This window comes from Martes martes (genome assembly GCF_963455335.1).
Source record: "Martes martes genome assembly, chromosome: 10".
Classification (NCBI taxonomy): Eukaryota; Metazoa; Chordata; class Mammalia; order Carnivora; family Mustelidae; genus Martes; species Martes martes.
The window spans coordinates 56,789,141-56,814,263 of record NC_137898.1 but is presented as its reverse complement, the minus strand read 5'-3'; the positions used below and the strand labels follow the sequence as shown (position 1 = coordinate 56,814,263).

The following is a 25,123-nucleotide window of genomic DNA, read 5'->3' as shown; positions in this document are numbered from 1 at the left end:
TGGTCCTCTTAAACACAGATTCCAGATTCTGCCTCCTTTATAACACTGACTCTCTTTTCTTTTTTTTTTTTAGATTTTATTTATTTATTTGACAGAGAAAGACACAGTGAGAGAGAGAACACAAACAAGGGCAGTGGGAGAGGGAGAAGCAGGCTTCCCACTGAGCAGGGAGCCCGATGTGGGGCTCAATGCCAGGACCGTAGAATCATGACCTGAGCTGAAGGCAGACGCTTAACTGACTGAGCCACCCAGGAAACCCCCATCTCTCTTTTCTATGCAGCTGCCATTCTACATACTTTCTTACTCAGTGAACTACTTGATATTCCAATTTGTGATGTCACCTCAGTGTTCCATGTCCTTGAGTGATTCCCTTTTAGTTATTAGTCCCTACTTCCATCCTACCCAGGTTTTTTAGAAAATCATTCATTGCTTTTTTTTTTTCTTTTTTGTGGAAGTCATTCATTACTTTTTGCTGAGTGCTTCCCATAAATTTCATATGGGTGTTTAATTTATGCTTACTTACTTTACCTAGATTAGGATGCCTGAAATCATGTACTCCAGAATACTGTTTGGAATTTTTCACAGAATTCATTAGAGCAATTTACTCACAGTGAGTTGGTCCAAAGCCACAGGCTAATTTTAAATATCCATGGAAAGGAGTAGAAATAAGTATCCCAAGATGTAAGGTGAAGAAAAGGAGATCTAGTACTAGTTATTTCAGTGGACCTGGAAAAGTACACAGAGAAACAGAATTAGAACACAAGATAAATTCAAGTCCCATACACATGTGGAGTGGGGAAGGGAAAAATTACAGAGATCATTCCACTGTAGGAAAAGGAACAAAGAAACCCTGATACCAAAAGGAGACTTCTAATAGAGTCTACTAGGAGGGTATGGTTGATGATAGAAGTACAAGGATACCTCTGGATACAATATCTCATACCAGCTTCCAGCAAGGACATTATGGAGTATGCTATCACACATGCCCAGTGGGTCTTTTGTGCTTGCCCATTTTTCCTTACGCAGTTTATACAGCTTGGAGACTTAAGGCAAAGCCCCATCAGTTTGCAAAGACATAATCATTAATTGTGGTTGTTGTTGTTTTGTTGGTGTGTGTACATGTATATGACATAAGCCTATATACTTTTCCTTCTTCAAGCCTCAGGACTAGTCTGGGCAGTAGGGTTGGGATGAGCCTAAATGGATTGATGCTTATAGTTGGGAGAGAGTAAAGGAGGAAAAATGGGACCAGATTCTGACAAGAAAAATTTCAAGATACTGTGGAATTATGGGATAGGTACCATAACTGGACTAGGGGCTTTCAATATAGAAAAACAACAGGGAAGAGTTTATAAAAGAGATAGAGTTTGAAAAAAGGATCAATATGACAAACACTATCCTTGTTGTTTCTCTTTTCAGGGTGTGTTCTCAATCCACCATGGTAATTTTCAATAACACCACATCATCTTCCCCAGACTTCCTACTCACTGCATTTCCTGGGCTGGAACTTGCTCACGTCTGGATCTCCATCCCTGTCTGCTGTCTCTACATCATTGCCCTCTTGGGAAATAGCATGATTCTGTTTGTCATCATCATTGAGAAGAGTCTCCACAAGCCCATGTACTATTTCCTCTCCATGCTGTCAACGGTTGATCTCTGTCTGACCATCTCAACTCTTCCCACTGTGCTTGGGGTTCTCTGGTTTCACACTCGGGAGATTAGCTTGAAAGCTTGCCTCATTCAAATGTTCTTTGTGCATGGCTTCTCCATCCTGGAGTCCTCAGTGCTGGTAGCCATGGCCTTTGACCGCTTTATGGCTATCTGTAACCCACTGAAGTATGCCATTGTCTTCACAGACATGATAATCTTGCTGATTGGACTGGTCATCTGCCTGCGGCAAGTTGTTTTTACCTTTCCCATGGTTCTAGCCTTGAAGAATGTATCTTTCCATGCAGGCAAAGAGCTTTCCCACCCATTCTGCTACCACCCAGATATGATCAAATATACATCTTCCAACCCCTGGATCAGCAATTTTTTGGGCATGTTTCTGCAGCTCTACCTGACTGGCACTGACTTACTGTTCATTCTTTTCTCCTATGTTCTGATTCTTCGAACTGTCTTGAGCATCGTGGCCCCTAAGAAGCAACAAAAAGCTCTCAGTACTTGTGTCTGTCACATCTGTGCTGTCACTGTTTTCTATGTGCCAATGATCAGCCTGTCCTTTACACACCGCCTTCTCAGCTCCACCCCAAGAATGGTCTGTAGCATTTTGGCCAATGTTTACTTGCTCTTACCACCTGTACTGAACCCTATCATTTATAGCTTGAAGACCAAGACGATTCGGCAGGCTATCCTCCAGCTGCTCCAGTTTAAGGGCTCACGGGGCCCCAGTGTGAGGGGTCTTAGAGGACAGTGGGATTGAAGGGGAGATAAATTATATTTAAGCAGGAAAGGGATTTGGGTCTGTGCCATCCTCAGGCATTTTGGTTACTAAGGCAGTTTCGATTAAATCATTGGAGCAGAAAGAGGAGAATACATTTCCCCTAAACTTATTGAAGAGTTAAAAAAAAAAAAAAAACTAAACTAACAAAAACACTACAGTTCAAAACCAAATTAATTGCGTGTGCCCCTCAAACATTTAAAACAATTACATGGAACTCCTGTGCACATTAAAAACACGATAAGATTGTTTTGTTCTAGTTGAATAATCATCTTCCTAAAATGGTAATTCTTAGACCAAAAATAAATGGCTGTAGTTTTATAGTCATTTATAGTTTTTTTTTTTATAGTCATTTTATAGTTTTATGTCTGCATTCAGAAGACAAAAAAAATCATTTACTTCTGTGGTCAAATTTCCCAGGGGACATCCCAGATTTTTTTTTTTTTTCTTCTGCTGGTAAATGAAAGAGTTATGTGTGTGCAAAGACATGCACATTGCAATTTGTAATTTAAAACTCTAGGAAATTCTTGCACACTAGTTTCAGTTCCTAAAATTACCTCCAGGGAGCCCATCTCCTTGCAGATGCACTCCCTGAACCTCTATCCTTTCTTGAACCCTTTTTCTCCTTAGCAAACTGTGAAACTGTCACAGAACGAATTGCTACTTGTTGTACTACTGGTGAGTCCAATATCTAAAGTCACATATTGCCTTTCGTTATTTTTCCTATTGCCTAGATATTCTAGTTCTATGCCTAGTTCTGATTCTGATTCCATAGCCCCTCTTCTGTGTCAGCTCTGCCTCAGGACAGCACTTTTTTTTTCTATTTGCCATTGTTTCTTGGGTAGTTAATTTTGTACCTCGCTATTGGGCTTCTCAACCTTTTGGTGTACTTGTCATTGTAGAATTGCACAGTGACTTTGACGCTTCTTTGTAGGAAATCTTTGGATTACCTTACTTAAAAGTATTCGTTTTGTCAAGAAGTAACCTCACTATAGAGTTGATGGGATGTTGGGGAATTTTCCCATTTTCTTTCACCTGGAGTTATGAAACTTTGTTCCACTCAGGATAATTCCTATTTGAGCACAGGACACCAAGCCCATATTCTGATCTAAGCCACCTGTCTCCTCTCCATGTATCAACTTCTTACTCCTGGCAGACAGGGAATGCCACTTCCAAACTCTGGTGTTTTTGCTCAGCCTTCTGTTCAGCTCAAACACTGACAATTTTGTGACTTTGCTTTGCCCAAACCAAGAGATACCAGTCTCTGACCCTGGAATCAACCTGTGGCAGAGTAGACATGCAGGACCACCCCCTACTCTAACCATCCAGACTTTTCCTCATAAGTTCTTACCAGTACCAATAGCTCTTTAATTGCTTCTTTGAAGACCTTTCTAAAAGTTAATAACTCCATTTATAATTCATGAATTTAAAAACATCTGGAAAAACTTTTTTTTTTTAATTCCTAAATTTGGGGCCAAAACTTATTGGCAGCGAAAACTAACATAAACTGACTCGAATGTATTTACGGTCATTACTTATTACACATTGGGTGAACATCTGCACGTTTCATTTCAGAAATATAGCTGTGCTTGAATATAGGGTAATGCCTCCAGGGATGTAGGGCCTTTTTAGAGTATAGAAAATTATAAATTCCAAGAGTTTTAGTTGAGCAGTTGTAGAAATGTGTAAGCATTCTTCCAGTTTTATGATGGTCAATATTTAAGGCAGTCTACTGCATGTGTGTTCATCTTTTATTATTCCAAAAGTGCTTTTCATATCTGGTTCAAAAGGCAACTCACCTGCACCATACCAAAAACACTTTTATCAGTGTTCTTCACCCCCATAACAATTGTTAATAAGACATGAATTTGTCAAGGAATGTATTTAATATATTTGGAGGTTGTTCTGATTATAAATGTCATGTTTGATTATAAATGTCCAATTATAAATGTATAATTATACACACCTATATGTACAATATAGAATTAAAATTTTGTGATTAAAAAGATAAAAATCATTCATAATCTAGTGAGAGATTTTATGATATATAACTGAATCTTTTTTTAATAACCAACATATGTGCACAGACATACTTTTAAGAAGAGATTTATTTATTTATTTGAGAGAGAGCCTATGCAGGGGGCAGGGGCAGAGGGAGGAGGAGAGGGAATCCTCAAGCAGACTCCCCACTGAGCATGGAGTCCAACTCAGGGCTTGATCCAAGGACCCTGAGATCATGAACTGAGCAGAAATCAATAGTTGACTGCTCAACTGAGCCACCAAGGCATCCCTGCATACACATACATTTTAAACTAAGATAGAAGTATATACTCAAATGTATATCTTATGTACTTGATACTATCATTTTCTGTTAATATATCAGATTTTTATTATTAGACTTTATATTAGACTTTACTTCCACTAGGAAGCACTCTCCTTTGATTCTTCACTAAAATAGGCAAGTTACCAGTCTTTTATTTGCTTTTTTATATGTGTACTTAAGCTTACCATATGTTATTCAGTGAATTTAATTATTTACTTGATCTCCCCACCACCAGATGGTAAACCCCTTAATAGCACGTCTGAAGTTAAGTTTCATTTAATCCTTAACATCTAATACAACACTTAGCAAATGCCACTTAGTTGTTGATGCTATGTTGTGTAGGTGAATAATATTTAATATTGTTTGTATATCATGGTTTATGTTATTTATTACTTAATATTTCAGTAGTTTACAACATTTTTATCATAGAAAATAATCCTTGATATACATTATAAATAAGTATTTGATCACACCTCTGATTCTGTTCTTAGATTTCTAGAATGTGAATTATTAAATTTAGAAAGAATCAAAATAATAATTGATCTGGTGTAGTGTGTAAGGTTGTAGGCTCTGGGAATGTACTGTCTGGGTTTAGATTCAAGCTTCTAACACTTTATAGTTCTGTGTTTTTGGAAAAATTGTTTCACTTCTCAGAGCTTTAGCTTCTTAATCCATGAAACAGGAGGAAGTAATAAAATCTAACTTCCCATGTTCTTGCGAAAGTTAACTGAGTTTATACAAATAAGTATGTCTGGTACCTAGTGAATGTCAGATTATCCAGTATGTTAATTAACTGGAATTTAAATAAAAACTTGAAAAAAATTATCTTTGTACTTAATTCTTAATTTATCTTAGTTTATTTTTGTGTGTAATAAAAGATCGAACACAAATATGGTTTCTAAAGTAGGTTGTAATTTTTTCTGCCACTATTATCTGAATCTATTTTCAATAAGGTTTTGATATTCCTTAATTATATACTATTTTCATATCATTTAGAGTATATTGCAGTGTGTTTATTCTTCTTTGTTCTTCCCATTGATTTGTTGAGCCAACTACACACTATTTTATTTTTTTTTAAGATTTTATTTATTTATTTGACAGAGAGGGTGATTACAAGTAGGCAGAGAGGCAGGTAGGCAGAGAGAGGGGGAGAAGCAGGCTCCCTGCTGAGCAGAGAGCCCAATCTCAATCCTAGGACCCTGGGATCATGACCTGAGCCGAAGTCAGAGGCTTAACCCACTGAACCACCCAGGCACCCCCACAATTTTATAGCTGGTTAATAAATTTTGCTATCTTAGGAAACTTTTTTACAGTTGCTATTTATTTTTTTCTTATATTCCCAGTTGACACTTAAAAATCTGTTTTTAGAACTATTTTGGTACATTCTAAATGAAATGTCACTGGAACCATGATTAGAAATGCATTAAACCTCTCTTATAATTGAGGGAAACAGATTGTAGCCTATTCACTCTTATCCAGAAAAACATTTTTTTATAAAGATTTTATTATTTATTTGATGGAGAGAGACACAGCAAGAGAGGGAACACAAGCAAGGAGAGTGGGAGAGGGAGAAATAGGCCTTCCACCAAGTAGGGAATCCAACATGGGGCTTGATCCCAGGACCCTGGGATCATGACCTGAGTGGTAGGCAGATGCTTAATGACTGAGCTACCCAGGTGCCCCACCACTTATTGATACCTTATGACTTGAGCAGTTTCTGTCTTGTAAAGATCTGAATTTCTGTGTTGAGAGCAAATACTAAGGAATGGAGGATAAATATTCTTCCTTGTTTCTCTCATGACAACCTATTTGCATTTTCTCATTGCTGAACAGGATATGAACCATTTCTCAGGGCCGCTTCTTTGACTTAAAATTTATAGTTGCTCCTGACTGATTTTTGCAATAATTTGTTTGTTTGTTTTGTTTTGCTTTTTATCATTCTAGATGTTCTGTGTGCTTTTAATTTATTATCATATTCTGAGTTGTCAAAGGTGGGTTTGTTTGTTTGCTTGTTTGTTTTTTTGGATGTGTGCCTGTGTGGTTTTTTTAATCTAAACAAGTTGGGAGGTGTGTCAGACTACTATCCAGATGTCATTTACATACAGTGTACAAGTCTGGAGATATGCCAACAAATTCAATGTATGCAGTTTCTTTAAGGAAATGAAATATAAGTAAGAAAGACAGACAGGTGAACTAATAACATAACTGGAAACAACCTGGGAGGAAGCCCAGAACTTTGTCTTGACTAAACGATGGGCATCTAGAAAGGGTCAGCTATTGAACAATAAGAACTCAGGTAAACTCACCTGGGGACGTAAAGTGTATATGAATATTTATTCATCAGAGAACATCTTCTTCAAAATGGTTATTTGGAACAAATAATACTAATTATTTTTGAGTTCAACTGAGGCAATAAAACATTGAAATTGATTACCAATAGTTTTTCCCCAATCCCTAGTACAAACTTTTTAAGGGTTTTGGTTGACTTATTCTAAATTTTATGTTTAAAATCTTTGTCTTTTATGAAGTACTCACCAATAAAAGACAAACAGGAAACAAATAAATTTTACAGAGTATACTGAGATAGCCAATCTACTTTAGTTGACTGTTTAAAAAAATGAAACCATATATGTATGAATATCATTTTATGTTGTTTAATATATGGTCATATTTTCTGCTAGTTTAAAATTATTTCTAGCTTCTTTAATGTTATTGCATATATCATAGTTCAAAATACCAAGTGCTTAAACAAGCATGAGAGCCATTATTTTAGAGTAGTAAAATATATCAGTGTTTTAAAAATGACTGAACTACTAGCTTTTCTGTCTCCTACCAAGAGCAGAATGGTCCCTCTGTTCTCCTTTTAGTAACTATAATTTCTTGGAAACCTGTTGTAATATGGAGAAAAAATCTGGTCTGTCTTAAAGAATGTTATGAGACATCTTATTGTCATATTTCTTTTTTTTTAAAATATTTTATTTATTTATTTGACAGAGAGAAAAGTGAAAGTTGGAACACAAGAAGGGAGAGTGGGAGAGGGAGAAGCAGGCTTCCTGCTGAGCAAGGAGCCCGGTGTGGGGCTCTATCCCAGGACCCTGGGATCATGACCTGAGCGGAAGGCAACTGCTTAACGACTGAGTCACCCAGGAACCACTTACTGTCATATTTCAAGGCTATGAAAGCTCTAACCTAAAAGAGAATCACTGGTTGTCCCTATTTGATTACTAAGGAAAGAGCAAAGAGAGGAAATTTTTAACCAATTTGCACTTGACAATACACTTCTTTCCTTAAATGGGAAATCAAGAATTTGCATTAAATAGACTGAAGACCCCTCAACAAATACATGTCTGAAAGCTGCCTGAAAGAAAATTTGTAAATGGATTGGGGTAACATCCTTTAACTTCCACTTCCTCTAGTATTCATTTTCTATAAGAGAGCACAAGCTCTACTCCCTTGTTTATTTATCCTGGTGCTGTAATAAAGAGTGTAACTAAAATTCCAAATCAGTATATTGATTCATGATTTTAATAATGCAAAACTTTTCTCTCTCTGTCAAATAAATAAGTAAAAATCCTTAAAATATAGTATTCCAGGGGCACCTGGGTGGCTCAGTGGGTTAAGCCACTGCCTTCGGCTCAGGTCATGATCTCAGGGTCCTGGGATCGAGCCCTGCATCGGGCTCTCTGCTCAGCAGGGAGGCTGATTCCCGCCCCCCGCCTCTGCCTACCTCTCTGCCTACTTATGATCTCTGTCTGTCAAATAAATAAATAAAATCTTTAAAAAAAATATATATATATATAGTATTCCAAAAACTATTCCATACTTACCTGTCAATGCCCATTTAAGTCCCAGGCTTATAGATCTCAGAGCCCAGCCTATATGTTGTAGTGATTATATGAATGATCAAGGAAGGTAAGAATAAATATCCATAATTCTCCTATCTTGGCTGACCTTTTCTTACTTTTCCCCATACCTTCATTTTAGACCTAGTTTTCCCCAAACCTTCTCACGGATTTGCCGTGTCTTCACACAGTATACAATGGGGTTCATCAGAGGTGGTACCAGCAAGAAAATGTCAGCAATGAGGATCATGGCCACTGGGGACTTGTGCTTGCCAAAACGGTGCATGGAGGCCAAAGCAATGATGGGCACATAGAAGATGAGCACAGCACAGATGTGGGAGACACAGGTGTTGAGGGCCTTGAGCCTCTCCTTATGAGATCCAATGCCCATCACAGTCTTCAGGATGAATATGTAGGACACAGCAATGAACACACTGTCTGACATCATACAGAGGGCAACGAAGAAGCCATAGAAAAAGTTGACCGTGTTGTCAGAGCAGGCCAGCTTCATGACATCCTGGTGCAGACAATAAGAGTGAGAAAGTAGGCTTTTCCTACAATATGTCAGTTTTTTGAGAGTGAAAGGAAATGGGAGCACTAAGAGCATGCTTTTAACAAGAAACACCAGGCCCATTTTGGCAACTCTGGCATTGGTGAGGATAGAGCTATATCTCAGAGGGTTGCGTATGGCCAAAAAACGGTCAAAAGACATGACCAAGAGCACTGAAGACTCCATATCTGTGAATCCATGGATAAAGAATTCTTGAGCAAAGCAGGCATTTGGGGAAATTCCTGTAGCATTGAAAACAAAGATCCTCAGCATAGTAGGGAGGGATGAGAGGGAGAGGCCCAGGTCAGAGACAGCTAGCATGGAGAGGAAGTAATACATGGGGGCATGGAGTGAAGGCTCTGTCCTGATAACAAAGAGGATGGTGCAGTTGCCAAGGATGGCCACTAGGTACATGAGGCAAATGGGGACAGAGATCCAAACGTGAACATGCTCCAGTCCTGGGATTCCAATCAGGAAGAAGGTGGTTATCTCAATTTTAGAGGAATTAAGAGTGTTCATGATGAATCAGTTGGAAAGTATTTATTCCCAGACCTGAAATGACACTATCAACACAAGTCTATTATGCTCATTTCCCTCCTTTCAGCACTTTCGTCTGAGACACAAAGAAATGCAATTTTGAAACTCATATCAAGAAATGTAAGAATGAAGTCTTTCTTCTGAACAAGGTATTGATAATAGAGTCAGATAATGTTAATTGGTAAGGAGAAGCAGGAATTTAGGAACTATCTTTACCAATCACGTTTCTCCATAAAGTCCTCAAAAAAAAAACAAAAAAACAAAAACAAAAACAAAGAACACCCACATAAGGAGCAATGACCTGCAAATAAATTCTCCCTTTTCTATTAGGATTTGCACCTCCCCAACCCAAGCCAATGAAAAATTTTATATAGTTAGACTGAACCATAGGATAACACTTTTAGCTTGGCCTAGAGTGAGCCTAGAATTAAAAAAAAAAAAAAAAAAAAAAAGCTGGAAACAGCTGGAATTAGATTTTTTTTTTAATTTATTTATTTGTTAGAGAGAGAGAGAGAGAGAGAGAGCACAGGCAGACAGAGTGGTAGGCAGAGGCAGAGGGAGAAGCAGGCTCCCTGCCGAGCAAGGAGCCCAATGTGGGACTTGATCCCAGGATGCTGGGATCATGACCTGAGCCAAAGGCAGCCACTTAACCAACTGAGCCACACAGGCATCCCTGGAAGTAGATTTTAAGAGAGCAGATACTAAGTGGTTTCTCCAATTTCTATAGTCCTTTCTTCCAAATGTTTTTCAGGCCAGGGACTTGAGCTTCTAAAGCTGACATTACTCACAAGCTCTCCACCAGAAGAGGTACAAAGAAAGGACAGAAAATGGGTCGTGTGTGCTTGACTGTTAACCTTCTCTTATAGTATAGTGAAAAATCCCATTTTCTTGTATGAAAGCAGAATGTTTGCTCTTTCTTTCTTTCTTTGAAGATTTTATTTATTTATTTGACAGGGAGAGACACAGTGAGAGGGGGAACACAAGCAGAAGGAGTGGGAGAGGGCTGAGTAGGGAGCCCGATGTGGGGCTCCATCCCAGGACCCTGGGATCATGACTTGAGCTGAAGGCAGAAACTTAGCAACTGAGCTACCCAGGTGCCCCTAGAACGTTCTTTAAAATGAGTAATACATATCAGTGCTCTCCATCCATGTGCATGGGAGTAGAGAGAGATGAGAGAGATTCTTAGACTTTACAGGCCAACATATACTCTCGTAAACACAAAGTGACTCAGCCAACTGGACTATAGGCCAGCCATGGTGGGTGGCAAGGTGAGAGACACAGTATGTTGGTGATGAGGGAGACTGGTTCTCTCTGGATCCTTTTTTCTTTTTTTTTTTCCTGACACCATAAGGTAAATAGATGTTTTACAACTGTAGCTTGTTTGTTTTAATAGACAACTGAGTTCACTATATATGTACCTTTGAGAGTTTTCTCTTTCTTTAAGAAATTAGGTAAATCTGGGACAATGGGATTCCAAGGCACATAGATCATATGGTTTCTACCCCTTTGCCTAGAGAAGGGAGGGTTTTATTGAGAAGCCTGGGCTTTGTCAGAGCACTCTCACCTATTAGGAATCAGAAACACAAGTTTTCCAATTAGTTCATCTTCCTCTCTTCTCCCAGGAGGTCAGGGGATGGGACTAAAAGTTTCAACCCTCCTATCACCTGGTTGATTCTCCAGACAACAGCCCCCAATCTTAGGTGAGGTGCAGAAGTTACCACATTAACACAAGAAAAAACAACTTTATCCCTCTCACCACACAGCAAATTCCAAGGGAAATCAGTGCCAAAAACCTGCATGAAGACCATATATTTATTATAAATCACAATATTACAGTGACCAAGTCCTTTCACTCACAAAGCGCTTATGCCCCTAAATATTTTTCTGTTAAATATCCTCAAACATTCCAGCATGATGCCATCTCACTACTATACTTGCCCTTTCCTTGGCTCTAACAGCTTTCTCAGAGTCATATCCTCAGAAAGGCCTTTCCCGAACAGCCTCGCTGCCTGAGTTGTGTTCTAGAGAAGAAAGGAAGAACAGTAGAGTGGATTGAATGAGAAAATAGGGAAACAGGAGGGGTTTATCTGTTGCAGAAAATCTGAGGTGACCGAGGAAACCCAAATGGCACCCGGAGAGATGGGAGAACACAGCTTTATTAATGCCAGTGGGCTCAGTGGGATCGTTCCCAAAGACTGAGCACCCGACAGGGTTAAGAGTGAGTTTTTATGGTTATAGGCAATGGGGGATGGTAGCAGGGTGTTTTTGTGATCTCTCAAGGCTGGGCGCTTTCCCAATCTCTTAAGGCCAAATGGCCCTTTCATGTGGAAGTATAATCTATGTGGAGGCACCTCAGGAGAATGCTAAATCACCTTGGGGGCTGATTCTCTTTCTTTTCTCATTCAAACAGGACCAGATATCTGGTCTTGTTCTTCTGTCTCAGCAGGACCAATGACTTGTTATCTTATCTTAGTCAAACAGGATGGCTATTGGTCCTTTTCTTTGCCTTAGCTGGAGCAAAGGGAAGCCAGGGATGGAAAGGGGCTGGAGCCGGGAGTTTCTATCCGCCTCATATCGAATTATGCTGGATGTTTTATACTTGTTACTTCATTTAATCCTCATATGGTATTATTATTCCTGATTGACAAATTTGAAAACAGGAGCATAGAGAGACTAACTAATTTCTTGAAAAAACATATGTTGTTATGAAGAGACATGAGGTTTTGTAACCTTAAGTGAGTTTGCTCCTTGGTGATTAACAGATGGAGACTACACCAGGGGGAGTTGTCACCCAAGGAAACTTCATTTGCAGCAAAGAGGATCTTGGGGAATAACTTCCAAAGCTATGACTCCCCAGCAGAGATGAGTGGGTTCCTTTGATCTAGGGTTTAGGATGAATATTCCGAAAGGGGAGCTTTGTCAAGGCCTGTAAAAGCAGGCATAAGGTGGTGCAGGAGTACTTAGAAAACATGCCCATGCACTCACCTTGTCTTGAGTCAGTGAAGCTTGTGCTTCTTTTAGGGCAGAGACTTTCACATTATAATGAAGTGGAGGAAGTTGGGAGAAGGAGAGGAGAAGGACTTTGGGGGAACCATGAGAGACTGTGGACTCTGAGAAACAAACTGAGGGTTTGGGAGGGGAGACAGGTGGGGAGTTGGGTGAGCCTGGTGGTGGGTATTAAGAAGGGCATGGATTTCATGGAGCACTGGGTGTGATGCATAAACAATGAATCTTGGAACACTGAAAAAATAAAATAAAGTTTAAAAAAAATAATGGAAGTGGAGGTTAATGGTCAGAGGACGGGAAGGGCCTAGGGGCATCCTTTGAGAGCAGGTGTAAAGTGATTGTGCTCCTTATCTTGGATGAGGAAGTCAGGGCCTTGCTCTGTTTTGAAATAGCACTACTGAGTTTTATCACTGGCAGATCCTCTCTGGTATGGTCGGGCTATTTCCTGGCCTCAGAGAGCCTGTTGGTTTTTATATTATTCCCTTTGTTCCCTTAAAGTCCTTAACTACTAAGGTTTTTGCATTTCTTTGTAATTCTGACAACTCTTAGGAAGTTCTGCAAGAAGTGTGCTTGGGCAATTGGGGCATAGATCACGAAAATAGCTGGGGGCCTAAAATGACTTCTCCAGTGTCCTGAAAGCCACATCTTGTCTTTTTCTGGGGACCAATAACTCTACTTAGAGTTTGAATCAATGTCATTTGAATCAAGCTTTTTCATTTATGACATGCTTCCTATCTCATGTTAATTAATAAGTTTAAAAACTGAATACATAACAAGGAAATTGCATTCTGATGGAAGACATATAAAAATTAGCGTTGGGAATAAGTAATATGAATGACAAGTAAGGTTGAAGTCTTGAATTTTATTGCATCCCAGTTCTAGTGCCCTATAGAGTTACCTCCAGAGCTATGTTAATCAACATAAGTCATTTCAATTTCATTTCTGACAAATTTGCATCAGATGAGAAATAAAAGGCCAACAGAGATTGTTGATAGCAAAATCCAGCAAGAAGAACCAACTGTAAAACAGTAAAGGCAAAAGTATGTAATCAGTACCTGTTCAGCCAGATCAAGGGGTGAGGAAGGTAAGAGATGGTTCTTCATAAGCTGAGGGGGGAAAAAGAGGTGTAGATATTTTAAAAACAGGGAAAAGAGAAAGCATTGGGAACTATTACTATGTGTTAAACATTGAGTTAGACATTTAGACATGTAGATATTTCTGCTTTCAAAATGTTTTGTTCAGCTTTTATGTAAACTTGGAAAAAAAAAAAATCTGTGAACCCTCATAGCCCTACCGATGAGCAGGAGATAACAAAACAGCAGAATTACTTTGAAGATAAGATATAGTTACTGGCAAAGCCCTCATCAGTCTGGAAAAAAATAAACCTACCAGCAATAGTGTTAGGAGCTAGTTGGACAGTTAGGTAGGTAGGGCCAGGACCCCTAACTTCCCCAAACTTCCCCTAACTTAGCCAGGTTTCCCAAAACTTCAGCTTTGCAGAAATGACTTCTACAAGATGTCCTAAAATAAGGCAATTAACCAAAAAGCATCTGTCAATATCATGGGCAAGGAGCAATTAAGACATAAGCCCCCAGAAAAAAAAGACCAAAAAAGACCAAAAAAAGCCCCCAGCCAAAAAAAGACCATCAGCACATGGACAGTAACCTAATAGGTAGACAGATAGATACGTGACCAAAGCTCTGATTGGCACCACTCAGCACACCCTGATTGCTTAAAACAGTTCTGCAAAAGAGCTCATAAAAAGCCCAACACTTAGAAACGCCTAGGGCAACGCTCTCAGGTCCCCTCTCTCTTTGGGAGTTTTGTACTATTGCTCAGTAAACTTTGCTTTGCTGCCCACCACACTTTGTCTCATCTACCTCTTCATGCTTCGAAGTGGCGAAGTGGCGTGACCAAGACCTGCAGGCAATAAAGGCAGAGAAATCCTGCAACAATAGTTATTGTCAAAAAGGGCCCAGTGTATTTGTTGAAGTACAGTGCCTCACGTAGAGACATTACTGAAATATTTCCTCAGTAAATTAACTGTCTTGAGAGAAAGTCCTAAATGTTATTACTAATAAGAAAACATTCAGAAATACTTCCTCTTAGACAAATGGTATCTTAAACTCTTTATGTACATTATTTAATTTTCAGAGCAACCCTATAAGGCAAGTACTGTTATTATCTGTTTTATGAATTAGGAAAGAAAGAACCAGCTAGTAAGGGGTAAGATTGGAATTCAAACCTAAGTGGGTCTTATTTTCCTGCCAGATGCCAAGCACTACGTTCTACTGCTGCTTATATTACTTCCTTTCCAATCTCCTGTGACTCATTTTATTTAACTTGGTTGTCTTCTGGTCCCTGTTCCAAAGTTCTTCCATTAACTGAAACCATAGTGTCATCTCAGCTGCTCTTTCTGCCAAGACTAAAGCCCTTTCTTTCTGTGATTCTAGTCTAACAGCTGAGACCCTGTTACCCATGGCCTGAGTCAACCTGGGATATCTGCCTTCCCATTCTTTGCTTAGGCAGGTAATTTTTTTTTTTATTTAAATTCAAGTTAGTTAAGATAATAGTGTTGTATTGGTTTACAAGAGTAGAATTTAGTGATTTGTCACTTACATATAACACTCAGTGCTCATTACAAGTGCCCTTCTCAGTACCCATCGCCCATCTAGCCCATCCCTCACCCACTTCCTCTCCAGCAACCATCAGTATGTTCTCTATAGTTAAGAGTCTCTTAGGTTTGCCTCCCTCTCTGTTTTTATCTAGCCAGATAAATTTTATGCTTTAAACAGACTGGTTTTCCTATTTCCCAGTCCCTCTTTCAGCTTGTCTAGCCTTTTGTCTAACCGCATGAACAAATGGGTGCTTTCTAAGATGAACCATGGATGGGCGAAGTGAACAGTTCCATTGGATAGCTAAAAGAAAATTCAGTGCATTTTTAATTTTCATAGCTTCTTCTCCAAATTTAAGTTGAACTCTCCTCTTGTGTGGCAAACATTGCTCTGAGAAAAACTCCTTCCATTCCGTTCTCCCCTTTGGAATCTTTCTTATTTATTTATTTATTTATTTATTTTCCACCTCTTAAGTGCTCCTTATATCAGCTTCCATGCAGTACCCCTCGTTCACAGTTCCCTCATGTGCAGCACCCAGTTCTTTGAGTTCTCACCTTTCAGACACATTTCAGGGTACAAAGCCATCCAGGATACAAATGACAATTATGTTAGGGCCCCTTTGCACTTACCATTTCACCACATAGTGAAACAGAAATGACTTTAGGTTACAGGCTTCTCAACCTCAGTGTACCACATCTGTTGACTAAGACCTTTATCTATAGATCCCAGACTCTCTGAGCTGTCCTCTGACTTTTGCACTCTTGGGACACCACCAGTTCCTCCAGCTCTGCTACCCTCAGTAAACAAATGATTTCCCTGAGAAATTTCCTAGAAATTCCTGGAAGAGAGCTTGGTTCAGGACCATAGTTTTAATTCACTGGTTCCCACAAGACCATGAAAAGGTCAGACTTGGATGTCTCACAGATATTGGAGACCTGCACTATCAAGGAGAGTCTGCCCCAGAGATTAGGGAAAGTAGTTGAGGCTCCAAGAAATCATTTAATTCCAAATTAATTGATATATTATTTTTGGTTCACCATTTCTTTGTTTCTTCTTATCATCAGTGAAAGTGTTTTTTCCTGTTTTTATTATTGAAAAATAATTTACATATAGAAAGACACAGATTTCTGATTTTTACCTGTGTATGGTACCAAGTAACAATTAAGGATGTGCTAAAATCTCCAAATCTGATTATGAATTTTTCTTTTTAGTTGTCACTTTTTCTTTGTGTATTTTGAAGCTTTCCTATTAGATGTATAAACATTCAAGTTGTTATGACTTTATGAATTCACCCTTTTTATGATTGCAAAATGTCCCCTTTTTTCTTGATGCTATGTCTTGCTTTAAATTCCATATGCTCTGATAATTTGGCCACATTCACCATATATATTGGTATGGGTGATACATCTTTTCTATCTTCTTCCTCTTAACTTATCTGTGATTTCATAGCCAACTTTTATAAATGGCATGTTTTTTAATCCAGTTTGACTAGTGCTAGTTTTGTAATTCGGGTCTTTAGCCCATTATATTTAATGTAATTATTAATACATTCAGTTTTATGTTTATCATTGCTTTTTTTGTTCCCTCATTGTCCCATCTATTTTCTCTTCTCTGTTATATAGCTTTACTCACTTTTTAAGAAATCTTTAAATCAAATCAATTCAGGTATGTTTCAGTATTCTATTTTATTTCCTCAGCTGGGTTTTGGCTATACTTTCTGGGTTTTATTTTTTGTAGTTGCTCCTTGGATTATGGAATGCAACCTTAATTTCCAGAGTCCATGTTAAGTTACTATTATACTTCCCCATAGGTAACACAAAAAAACCTTTTTTTAAAGATTCTATTCTTTTGATAGAGAGAAAGAAAGAAAGAGAGTGAACATAGCATAGGGGAGAGAAAGAGGGAGAAGCAGACTCCCCACTGAGCAGGGAGCGCAATGCAGGGCTCAATCCCAGGACCCTGGGATCCTCACCTGAGCCAAAGGCAGATGCTTAACTGACTGAACCCCTCCCCCCCTTTTAAAGATTGTATTTATTTAGGAAACCTTTAACAGTATACTTCCATTTATCTCATTTTAAAATTGTAAGCAATTATTTTCATGTACATATTTCTACCTGTGTTACAAATCTCTCAGTATATTGTAATTCTTTTATTTTAAAAAGTAAATTATCATGTCCAGAAATTAAGAAAAGACAAAATATTTTATGTTTTCTCACATATTGATTCTTTTGAGCATTCCTCATTATTTTCTATTTATCTGAATTTCCATCTAACGTTATTTTACTTTAGCTTAGGAAACTTTCTTTAGCGTTTATTGCATGCAGTTCTCATGGCTATGAATTTTCTAAGGTTTTGTTTGTAACTATACACAACTTGTTTTCTTTTTGAAAGATAATTTTGATAAATATTGAATTCTAGGTTGACAGATTTTTCTTTCAGTACTTTCAAAATGCAATTCTATTGTCTTCCATCTCAGCATTCTTTACCATTGTTTCTCTCTTTGTATTATCTTTTTCTTTTCTGCTTTTAATACGTCTCTCTTTTTCTTCAGGATTTGGTTGTGATGTGTCTGAGTTTCAGTTTATTTAGACAGTCTCATTTTTTACATAAATGAATGTATTAAAAACTTTTCCACATTATAATTAGGGACAAATAAATTTCTGAATTATATTATTAAAAATAAGAAAATAGATTTCTTTTTCTAATTTAAATTCCAGTTAGTTAACATACAGTGTAATATTATTTTCAGGTGTACAACTTAGTGATTCAACACTTAACATATAACACCTGGTGCTCATTACAACAAGTACACATCTTAATCCCCATTACCTATTTAACCCATCCCCTACCCACCTCCTCTCTAGTAACTATCAGTTTGTTCTCTCTAGTTGAGAGTCTGTTTCTTGGTTTTCTCTCTTTTTTCCCCCATGATCATTTGTTTTGTTTCTTAAATTTCACATATGGGTGAAACCATATGGTATTTGTCTTTCTCTGACTGATCTATTTTGCATAGCATAATACTCTTTAGCTCCATCCCTGTCATTGAAAATGGCAAGATTTCATTATTTTTTATGACCAAGTAATATTCCATTGCATAGTGTGTGTGTGTGTGTGTGTGTGTGTGTGTGTGTATAATATTCCATTGTGTGTATATATACATATGTATATATGCCACCTATTCTTTATCCATTCATCAGTTGATGTGTATTTGGGCTCTTTCCATAATTTGGCTATTGTTGTTAATGCTACTAAATATTGGGGTGTATATATCCCTTTGAATTAGTGTTTTTGTGTTTTTTGGGTAAATACCTAGTAGAGCATTTTCTGGATTGTAGGGAGGTTCTATTTTTAACTTTCTAAGGAACCTACATTTCTGGTTTTCAGAGTGGCTACATCAATTTGCATTTCCATTGACAGTATGAGAGGAGTCCCCTTTCTCTGCAACCTTGCCAACACTTGTCATTTCCTGTATTGTTAATTTTAGCCATTTTGACTGGTGTTAGGTGATATATTTTTGTGGTTTTGATCCTTATTTCCCCAATGATGAGTGATGCTAAGCGTATTTTCATGTGTAAGCATATTTTGTGATGGTAAGTGATGGTAAGCATATTTTCATTTTCATATTTTCATGGCCAATAGGGGCCATCTATCTGTATGTCTTCTTTGGAAAAATGTCTATTCATGTCTTCTGCTCATTTTTTGAGTGGATTATTTGTTTTTCAGGGGTTGAGTTTTATTTCTTTATATATTTTGGATATTAACCCTTTATTAGCTGTGTCATTTGTGAATATCTTCTCCCATTCTGTAGGTTGCCCTTTAGTTTTGTTGATTGTTTCCTTCACTATGCAGAAGTTTTTTATTTTGATGAAGTTCCAATAGTTTATTTTTGTTTTTATTTCCTTTGCCTTAGGAGACAGGTCTACTAAGAAGTTGCCATGGTCAGTGTCAAAGTGGTTACTGCCTATGTTCTTCTCTAGGATTTTGATGATTTCCTGTCTCACATTTAGAATTTATTTTTGTGTATGGTATAAGAAATTCAACATTTTGAATTTATTTTTGTGTATGGTATAAGAAAGTGGTCCAGTTTCATTCCTCTGCATGTAATTGTGCCATTTTCCCAACACCATTTGTTGAAGAGACTGTCATTTTTCCATTGTATATTCTTTCCTGCTTTGTCAAAGATTAGCTGATCATACAGTTGAGGGTCCATTTCTGAGTTTTCTATTCTGTTCTATTGGTCTATGTGTCTATTTTTGTGTCAGTACCATACAGTCTTGATCACTATAGTTTTGTATGTAGCTTTAAGTTCAGAATTGTGATGCCTCCAGCTTTGGTTTTCTTTTTCAGGCTTGCTTTGGCTATTCAGGGTCTTTTGTGGTTCCATACAAATTTTTGGATTGTTTGTTCTAGCTTGTGAAAAATGTTCGTGGTATTTTGATAGAGATTCCATTACATGTGTAGATTGCTTTGGATAATATAGACATTTTAACAAGAGAAAATAGATTTATATTAACATTATTTATCTGTCTCAAAAATGTCCATGGGAATGTTATTTAACAGATTAAATATGTTTACTTACCTTCTCCATCAAAAAGAAACTCAATAAAATCCATCTCTTCCAGAAGTTGTTGGTTTGATTCTATTCAAGGTAGAGTTCATTCAAGAATAGACTCTTAGGTGAAGATTAGCAGGAAGGATATCTTTTTTGTTCTTTGTCTCTCTTTCTTTGTCTCTCTGTCTCTATCTCTGTCTCTCTCTCTCCCTCTGTGTGTGTGTGTGTGTGTAGACTTTCAGTAAAAATGCCTATAGGGGTGTGGAAGAATCTTAATTGGTTAGAAGGATAATTTGATATTCAAGGCAGTTATACTGGGTGGCTTTGTCAATCCTACAGAGAACTGTGCATTGGGATAGCCTTTGAGACAGAGGTAAGATTTATGAACTTCTGTATCAACCAATCACTGAATGAAATCTGTTCCACCAGTGAGGAACTTGGGTGAAGCAGCTTCATTTTGATCAGAAAAATTCCAGTAGAATTCAGTTATATTCCAATAGCTGCCAATATTCCTGGAAGCTGGGGAAGTAGTGTCTCAGTTCAGCAGTAGTGCTGACTGCATTTACTAGAGTCTGCCGTAGCACAGTTCATATCCAACTGCTTCATCTAGTAAATTCACCCAGTCTGGACTAGCCCATCCAGTGTTTGGGTTGGTTCCTTTGCCTGAAGGAACATAAATATTGAAGGTTAGAGAATAAAGTACAACAGACACCACTCACTTCAGTATTCTTGAAGCCTCAACTCATCATTTTCCACCTCTACCACCCTTTCTAAATTCCCCTTACCCTCAGCTAGAACCTTTATGGTCTAGGTGTATTTCATGGTGGAGTGACCTAGATCCTTATTGCCAAAAGGTATGAACCTCTAGATACCATGCTCTTCTCAGGGTATGGCTGCTGCCCTTGTTTATTCATCATCAAAATTTGTCAGGAGAGTATGAAGAGATAACCAGCCAACCATCTGAGTACTGAACATTTTCTTCCATCCTCCCATTGTTTAGCAGCATCCTTATTTTTTCCTGATAAGGGATTAATTACCCCTGCCAGGTTAGGGACTTCTTTTTGCGTCTGCTGGTCTTTGGACTTGAGAAGATAAAAGTTAGTAGGCAGGAGTTATAACTTAAATTTTAATTGTACCCTTGCTATATCCACCACTCTGGGAATCAGAACCTCCTGCGCAACAGAGCCTAAACTACAAGAATGAGAAGCAAAATTCCCAAATACATGACTGAAAGTTATGTAAGTGGGGCTACTCTCAACTTTCTACATCTTTGTTCCCAGATACATGTATGTTAGTTATCATATATATATATATAATACTTAAATTATCAAATTTTCATATTGCTTCATAAGCTTGAGTAACTACTATTCAATTTAGGAATTAAACCACTGTAGGACTTTTATAAAAATTAGAAAGATATGAATAAATTACAGGAGATAGCTTTCAAATAGTTCTACTGAATGCAAGATATAATGTAGGAGGTATGTAATTTGTGAATACCTGCTTGGAAATCTAACAGGCATGGCAGGAAATGCCTGTGTCAATCTTTATCTAATGACATTTGCCAAAAATGGATCAAAAAAATAAATGGAATAACTGATACGTCATTTTATAGCTTGTAAAGTGCTTTCATAAATATTTGATACTTGTCTCCATTTTGTGGATGATTAAACTCAAATGAAAAAAAGCAAAATGGTATGGTCAACTAAAGTATTTTGATTACAAATAATTTATTCTTTTAACTGTATTGCCCAATTGCTATGAATGCTACATATCAGGCTTCCTCTATCAGTGTGATTTCTAGCATTTACCTCTGACTTGAGTAGTTCTCCAATTGTTTTGCCTTATAATTTCTGTCTAGCTCAGATTGTAGTTCTTGGGCATCAAAGAGTTAATGTACTAGGCCCACCTGTTTTCCTGTAAGTAAGTTTACAAAAAAAAAAAAAAATAAATAAATCAGGCTGTTTTTCTATTCCTCCCAAAGGTCCCTATCCCAGAGGGAAGTAGAAGTAGGTATATCTAGATAAAATGGAAGTTAAAGTTGAAAGTTCTTACTTTTATTTTTAGGGACATATTGAACATCTAGTTTTGGTAAGTGCAATTAATTGAAAATCCATTTATTTTTGAAGAAATGATTATGGGAAGGAAAAGGAAGTGGTTTGTGTGTGTGTGTGTGTGTGTGTGTGTGTGTGTGTGTGTGTTCTATGTATGTAAATGGAGTGTGAATGGGAGTACGTGGTCTGAAATTTAGGAAAGATTTTATTAACGCCAGTATTTAGAAGGTCCCATTTACTTGATAATATCACAAATCAAAGTAAACTGTACAGTCAATTAAGATAGAAAAAGTCCTCTTCAGTTAGTCTAGGACTTGATGTGTGGAATGGTTGGTTAGGAAATTTTGGTGAAATAATTATTAGTAGTTGTATTTATTGATTATCTTCATATGTTAAAGACTGTATCAGACTACTTTATATACATGGTTTTAATAGTTATATAATAACTATTTTAGACAGATATTGTGTTTTTTTTATTATGTTCAGTTATCCATTGTATAGTACATCATTAGTTTTTGAAGTAGTGTTCAATGATTCATTAGTTGTGTATAGATACTGTGTTTATAATATTTAATGGAAGAGTATATAAATCTATTTGGAGGCCTAAGCAGCTTACCCAGATTCACACAGATGGCAAATTGCCAAGCTGGATACATATCTGGAGGTTACTGCATCAGATTTGAGGGCTTATTTTGTACCTTAAAGATGGAAATTCTAAGAGGTCTGAGCAATGTTTGATACAATGACTATCATCTTTGAAAAATTGTCTTCCTTTGATATCTACTATGTCCCACTCTGCTAGTTTTTCTCTCAGATATCTGGATATTCTTGGACAAGATCCTCTCAACAATCTTGTTTCTCCTCCGGGTTCTGAGATTTAAAATTTGTATTTTATACATTTTTCTTGGTTGATCTCATCTACTTTCATGGCCCATTTCTGCTAAAGTTCATACTGCATGTCCAAAAGAATAGTCTGAATAAGAACAAGTTTACCATTAAGGATGTAGGTGAGCAGAGTGAGGAAAAATATCCCTTAGTTACTAGTAGAGATGAAAAGGAGAAGGCATTAAGAAATGATTGCAGGGGTGCCTGGGTGGCTCAGTCAGTTAACATCTACCTTCGGCTCAGGTCATGATCCCAGAGTCCTGGTACTGAGACCCATATCAGGCTCTCTGCTCAGGGGGAGCCTGTTTCTCCCTCTCCCCTCTGCCTGTTCTCTCTCTCACTATCTCCCTCCCCCTCAAATAAATAAGCAAAATCTTAAAAAAAGAATAGAAGAAATTATTCTACATGTTTTACATTTTTTCCACTCACATTTAGTTTTGTACTTTTGCTGAGAGCCTTTTATGTTCCAGAAACTATGTTGATAACAGATAGACAAAAATAAATAAAATTTCTTCTGTGCCTTTCAGTATTTAGCAGTCAGTTTATATGGTGATGGTGGGGTTGGGCTGGGGAAGGATACATGAAAACAGTACATTATAAAATAGTGTAGATGGGGCATCTGGGTGGTTCACTTGGTTAAGCGTCAGCCTTTGGCTCAGGTTATGATCCCAGGACTCTGGGATCTCTCTCTCTCTCTCTATCAAATAAATAAACAAAATCTTAAAAAAAAAAAGTGTAGAAACTTCATGGTAAAGGACATACAACAGATGTATCCTCTGAAAGACCTTAGTCAATACCCCTGTGCCAAAGAGGAAAAGAAAAGGTGAAGAGGTATCAGAACAAAATTTGCTAACTGGGCAGTCTGACAGATTAGATACAGAATGATTTTCATGGTATTTAAAAATCTACTATCACCCTCGAAATGTACATTCGTTGGGTGTGGCATTAGGCATACTGCCATGGTGGGAGACAAATAAGACCTGTCAAACTACTTAGGAGCTCCCAGCCTAGCATTTACAGCTCAGTTCAGAAGCCGGCAAAACAAATCTGCATCGATAGTGCCCAGAAAATATCAAATATATTGGTAGAGGGCTGCTTGTTACATATTATATTTTTCTGTAGTTATCCTCTAGAGAATTACAAAATACAATATCAATTCATAATCAAACTTCAATTTAGGTGATCCCAATAATTTCCTGTGTCCTCTGTATTCTCCACTGAAGATTGATTTTTCTTCTATTGCCATTTGAACTTATAAAAATTATGGAGTGAGGTTAGCATCGTGTGTAAACTCTAACCTTCTATTGGCTCTCCTTTCATTTTTGAGTCTGCAATTGAAATTATTAATTTACTAATTTTCATTTACTTATATATATATTCATCAGGCTTACTAAAAACATAGATGGGAATTATGACAGTTATCTTAGATATGTATATTTCTCCAGCAGTTTAGTCTGATTATTCAACATCGTGATATCCTGAAGCTCAACAAATTCATAATAAGTTGAAAGACTGTATATTTTTCCTTGGAAAATATAATTTGTGAACTCTTTAATAGAGACCCTAAAAATAAAATGAGGGTTTACTTTAATATATAGGTGGATTTAAAATTTTTACAAAGGGAAACTGAATGATTAGATGTTTTTCATTTAGAATTTCTTTGACTAATTCAGTCAGGAATATAAAATAGAAGATAATTTGATCAGGAGAGTTATGGTGAACACACAGCTGATGCTACTATATGGGATCAATACTTTCCCTTGGAATAATAACATATACCCTGAAGTGTGGTGCACAGATGCTTGAAGTAGGAACTCTTTCGTTTCAGATTAGTCTATAAATTTACTTTCTAGCATTTAATATTTACCATAGTGTAGATATTCTCAGGGATCTTTGATTATTTTCTTAAAATGTTATTTTTAACTTTTTACATGAAGTCAGGATCTTGTTATAAAGCCAGTGAGACGACTACTAATGATCATGTAAGAACAGTGAGAAAGATTCTGAATGCCTATCATTGACGCAAGCAAAGCAGCTCTGTTTTGATATGATGAGTTCATATTTGGCTAAAAGTGTTGGAAAACCACAACCATAGGATAAATTGTTATAAGTGAAATTCCCATGTTGGAGAACATAAACATGTTTAAGGACTTTTGATAAATGTTGAAAATTGCATTTTATTACTATTATGCCAAATATGCTTCTGAGCATAGCATGTAAGAGAGCTGCTTATCTCCACAACACTGAATTTTATCCAGAAGTAGACTGATTTTTATTTATGTGATTTCAGATTTGGCTAAAAAGCTCCTGTTCCCACTC

At 37.3% G+C, this 25,123-nt stretch overlaps 2 protein-coding genes across 2 annotated transcripts; one reads left to right on the top strand and one right to left on the bottom strand.

The window, feature by feature from the left end:
• Nucleotides 1–1,420: 1,420 nt before the first annotated feature.
• OR51T1 (olfactory receptor family 51 subfamily T member 1) lies at nt 1,421–2,422 on the top strand (the record flags this gene model as incomplete). The annotated part of the gene is made up of 1 exon (XM_080815152.1): nt 1,421–2,422. Exon 1 carries the CDS (start codon nt 1,439–1,441, stop codon nt 2,420–2,422), a length of 984 nt encoding a protein of 327 aa, XP_080671278.1. The 5' UTR covers nt 1,421–1,438.
• Nucleotides 2,423–8,738: 6,316 nt separating this feature from the next.
• On the bottom strand, nt 8,739–9,674 carry LOC308350128 (olfactory receptor 51A7-like; the record flags this gene model as incomplete). Its single annotated transcript, XM_080815132.1, has 1 exon — nt 8,739–9,674. One exon carries the CDS (start codon nt 9,672–9,674, stop codon nt 8,739–8,741), a length of 936 nt encoding a protein of 311 aa, XP_080671258.1.
• Between the last annotated feature and the right edge of the window lie 15,449 nt (nt 9,675–25,123).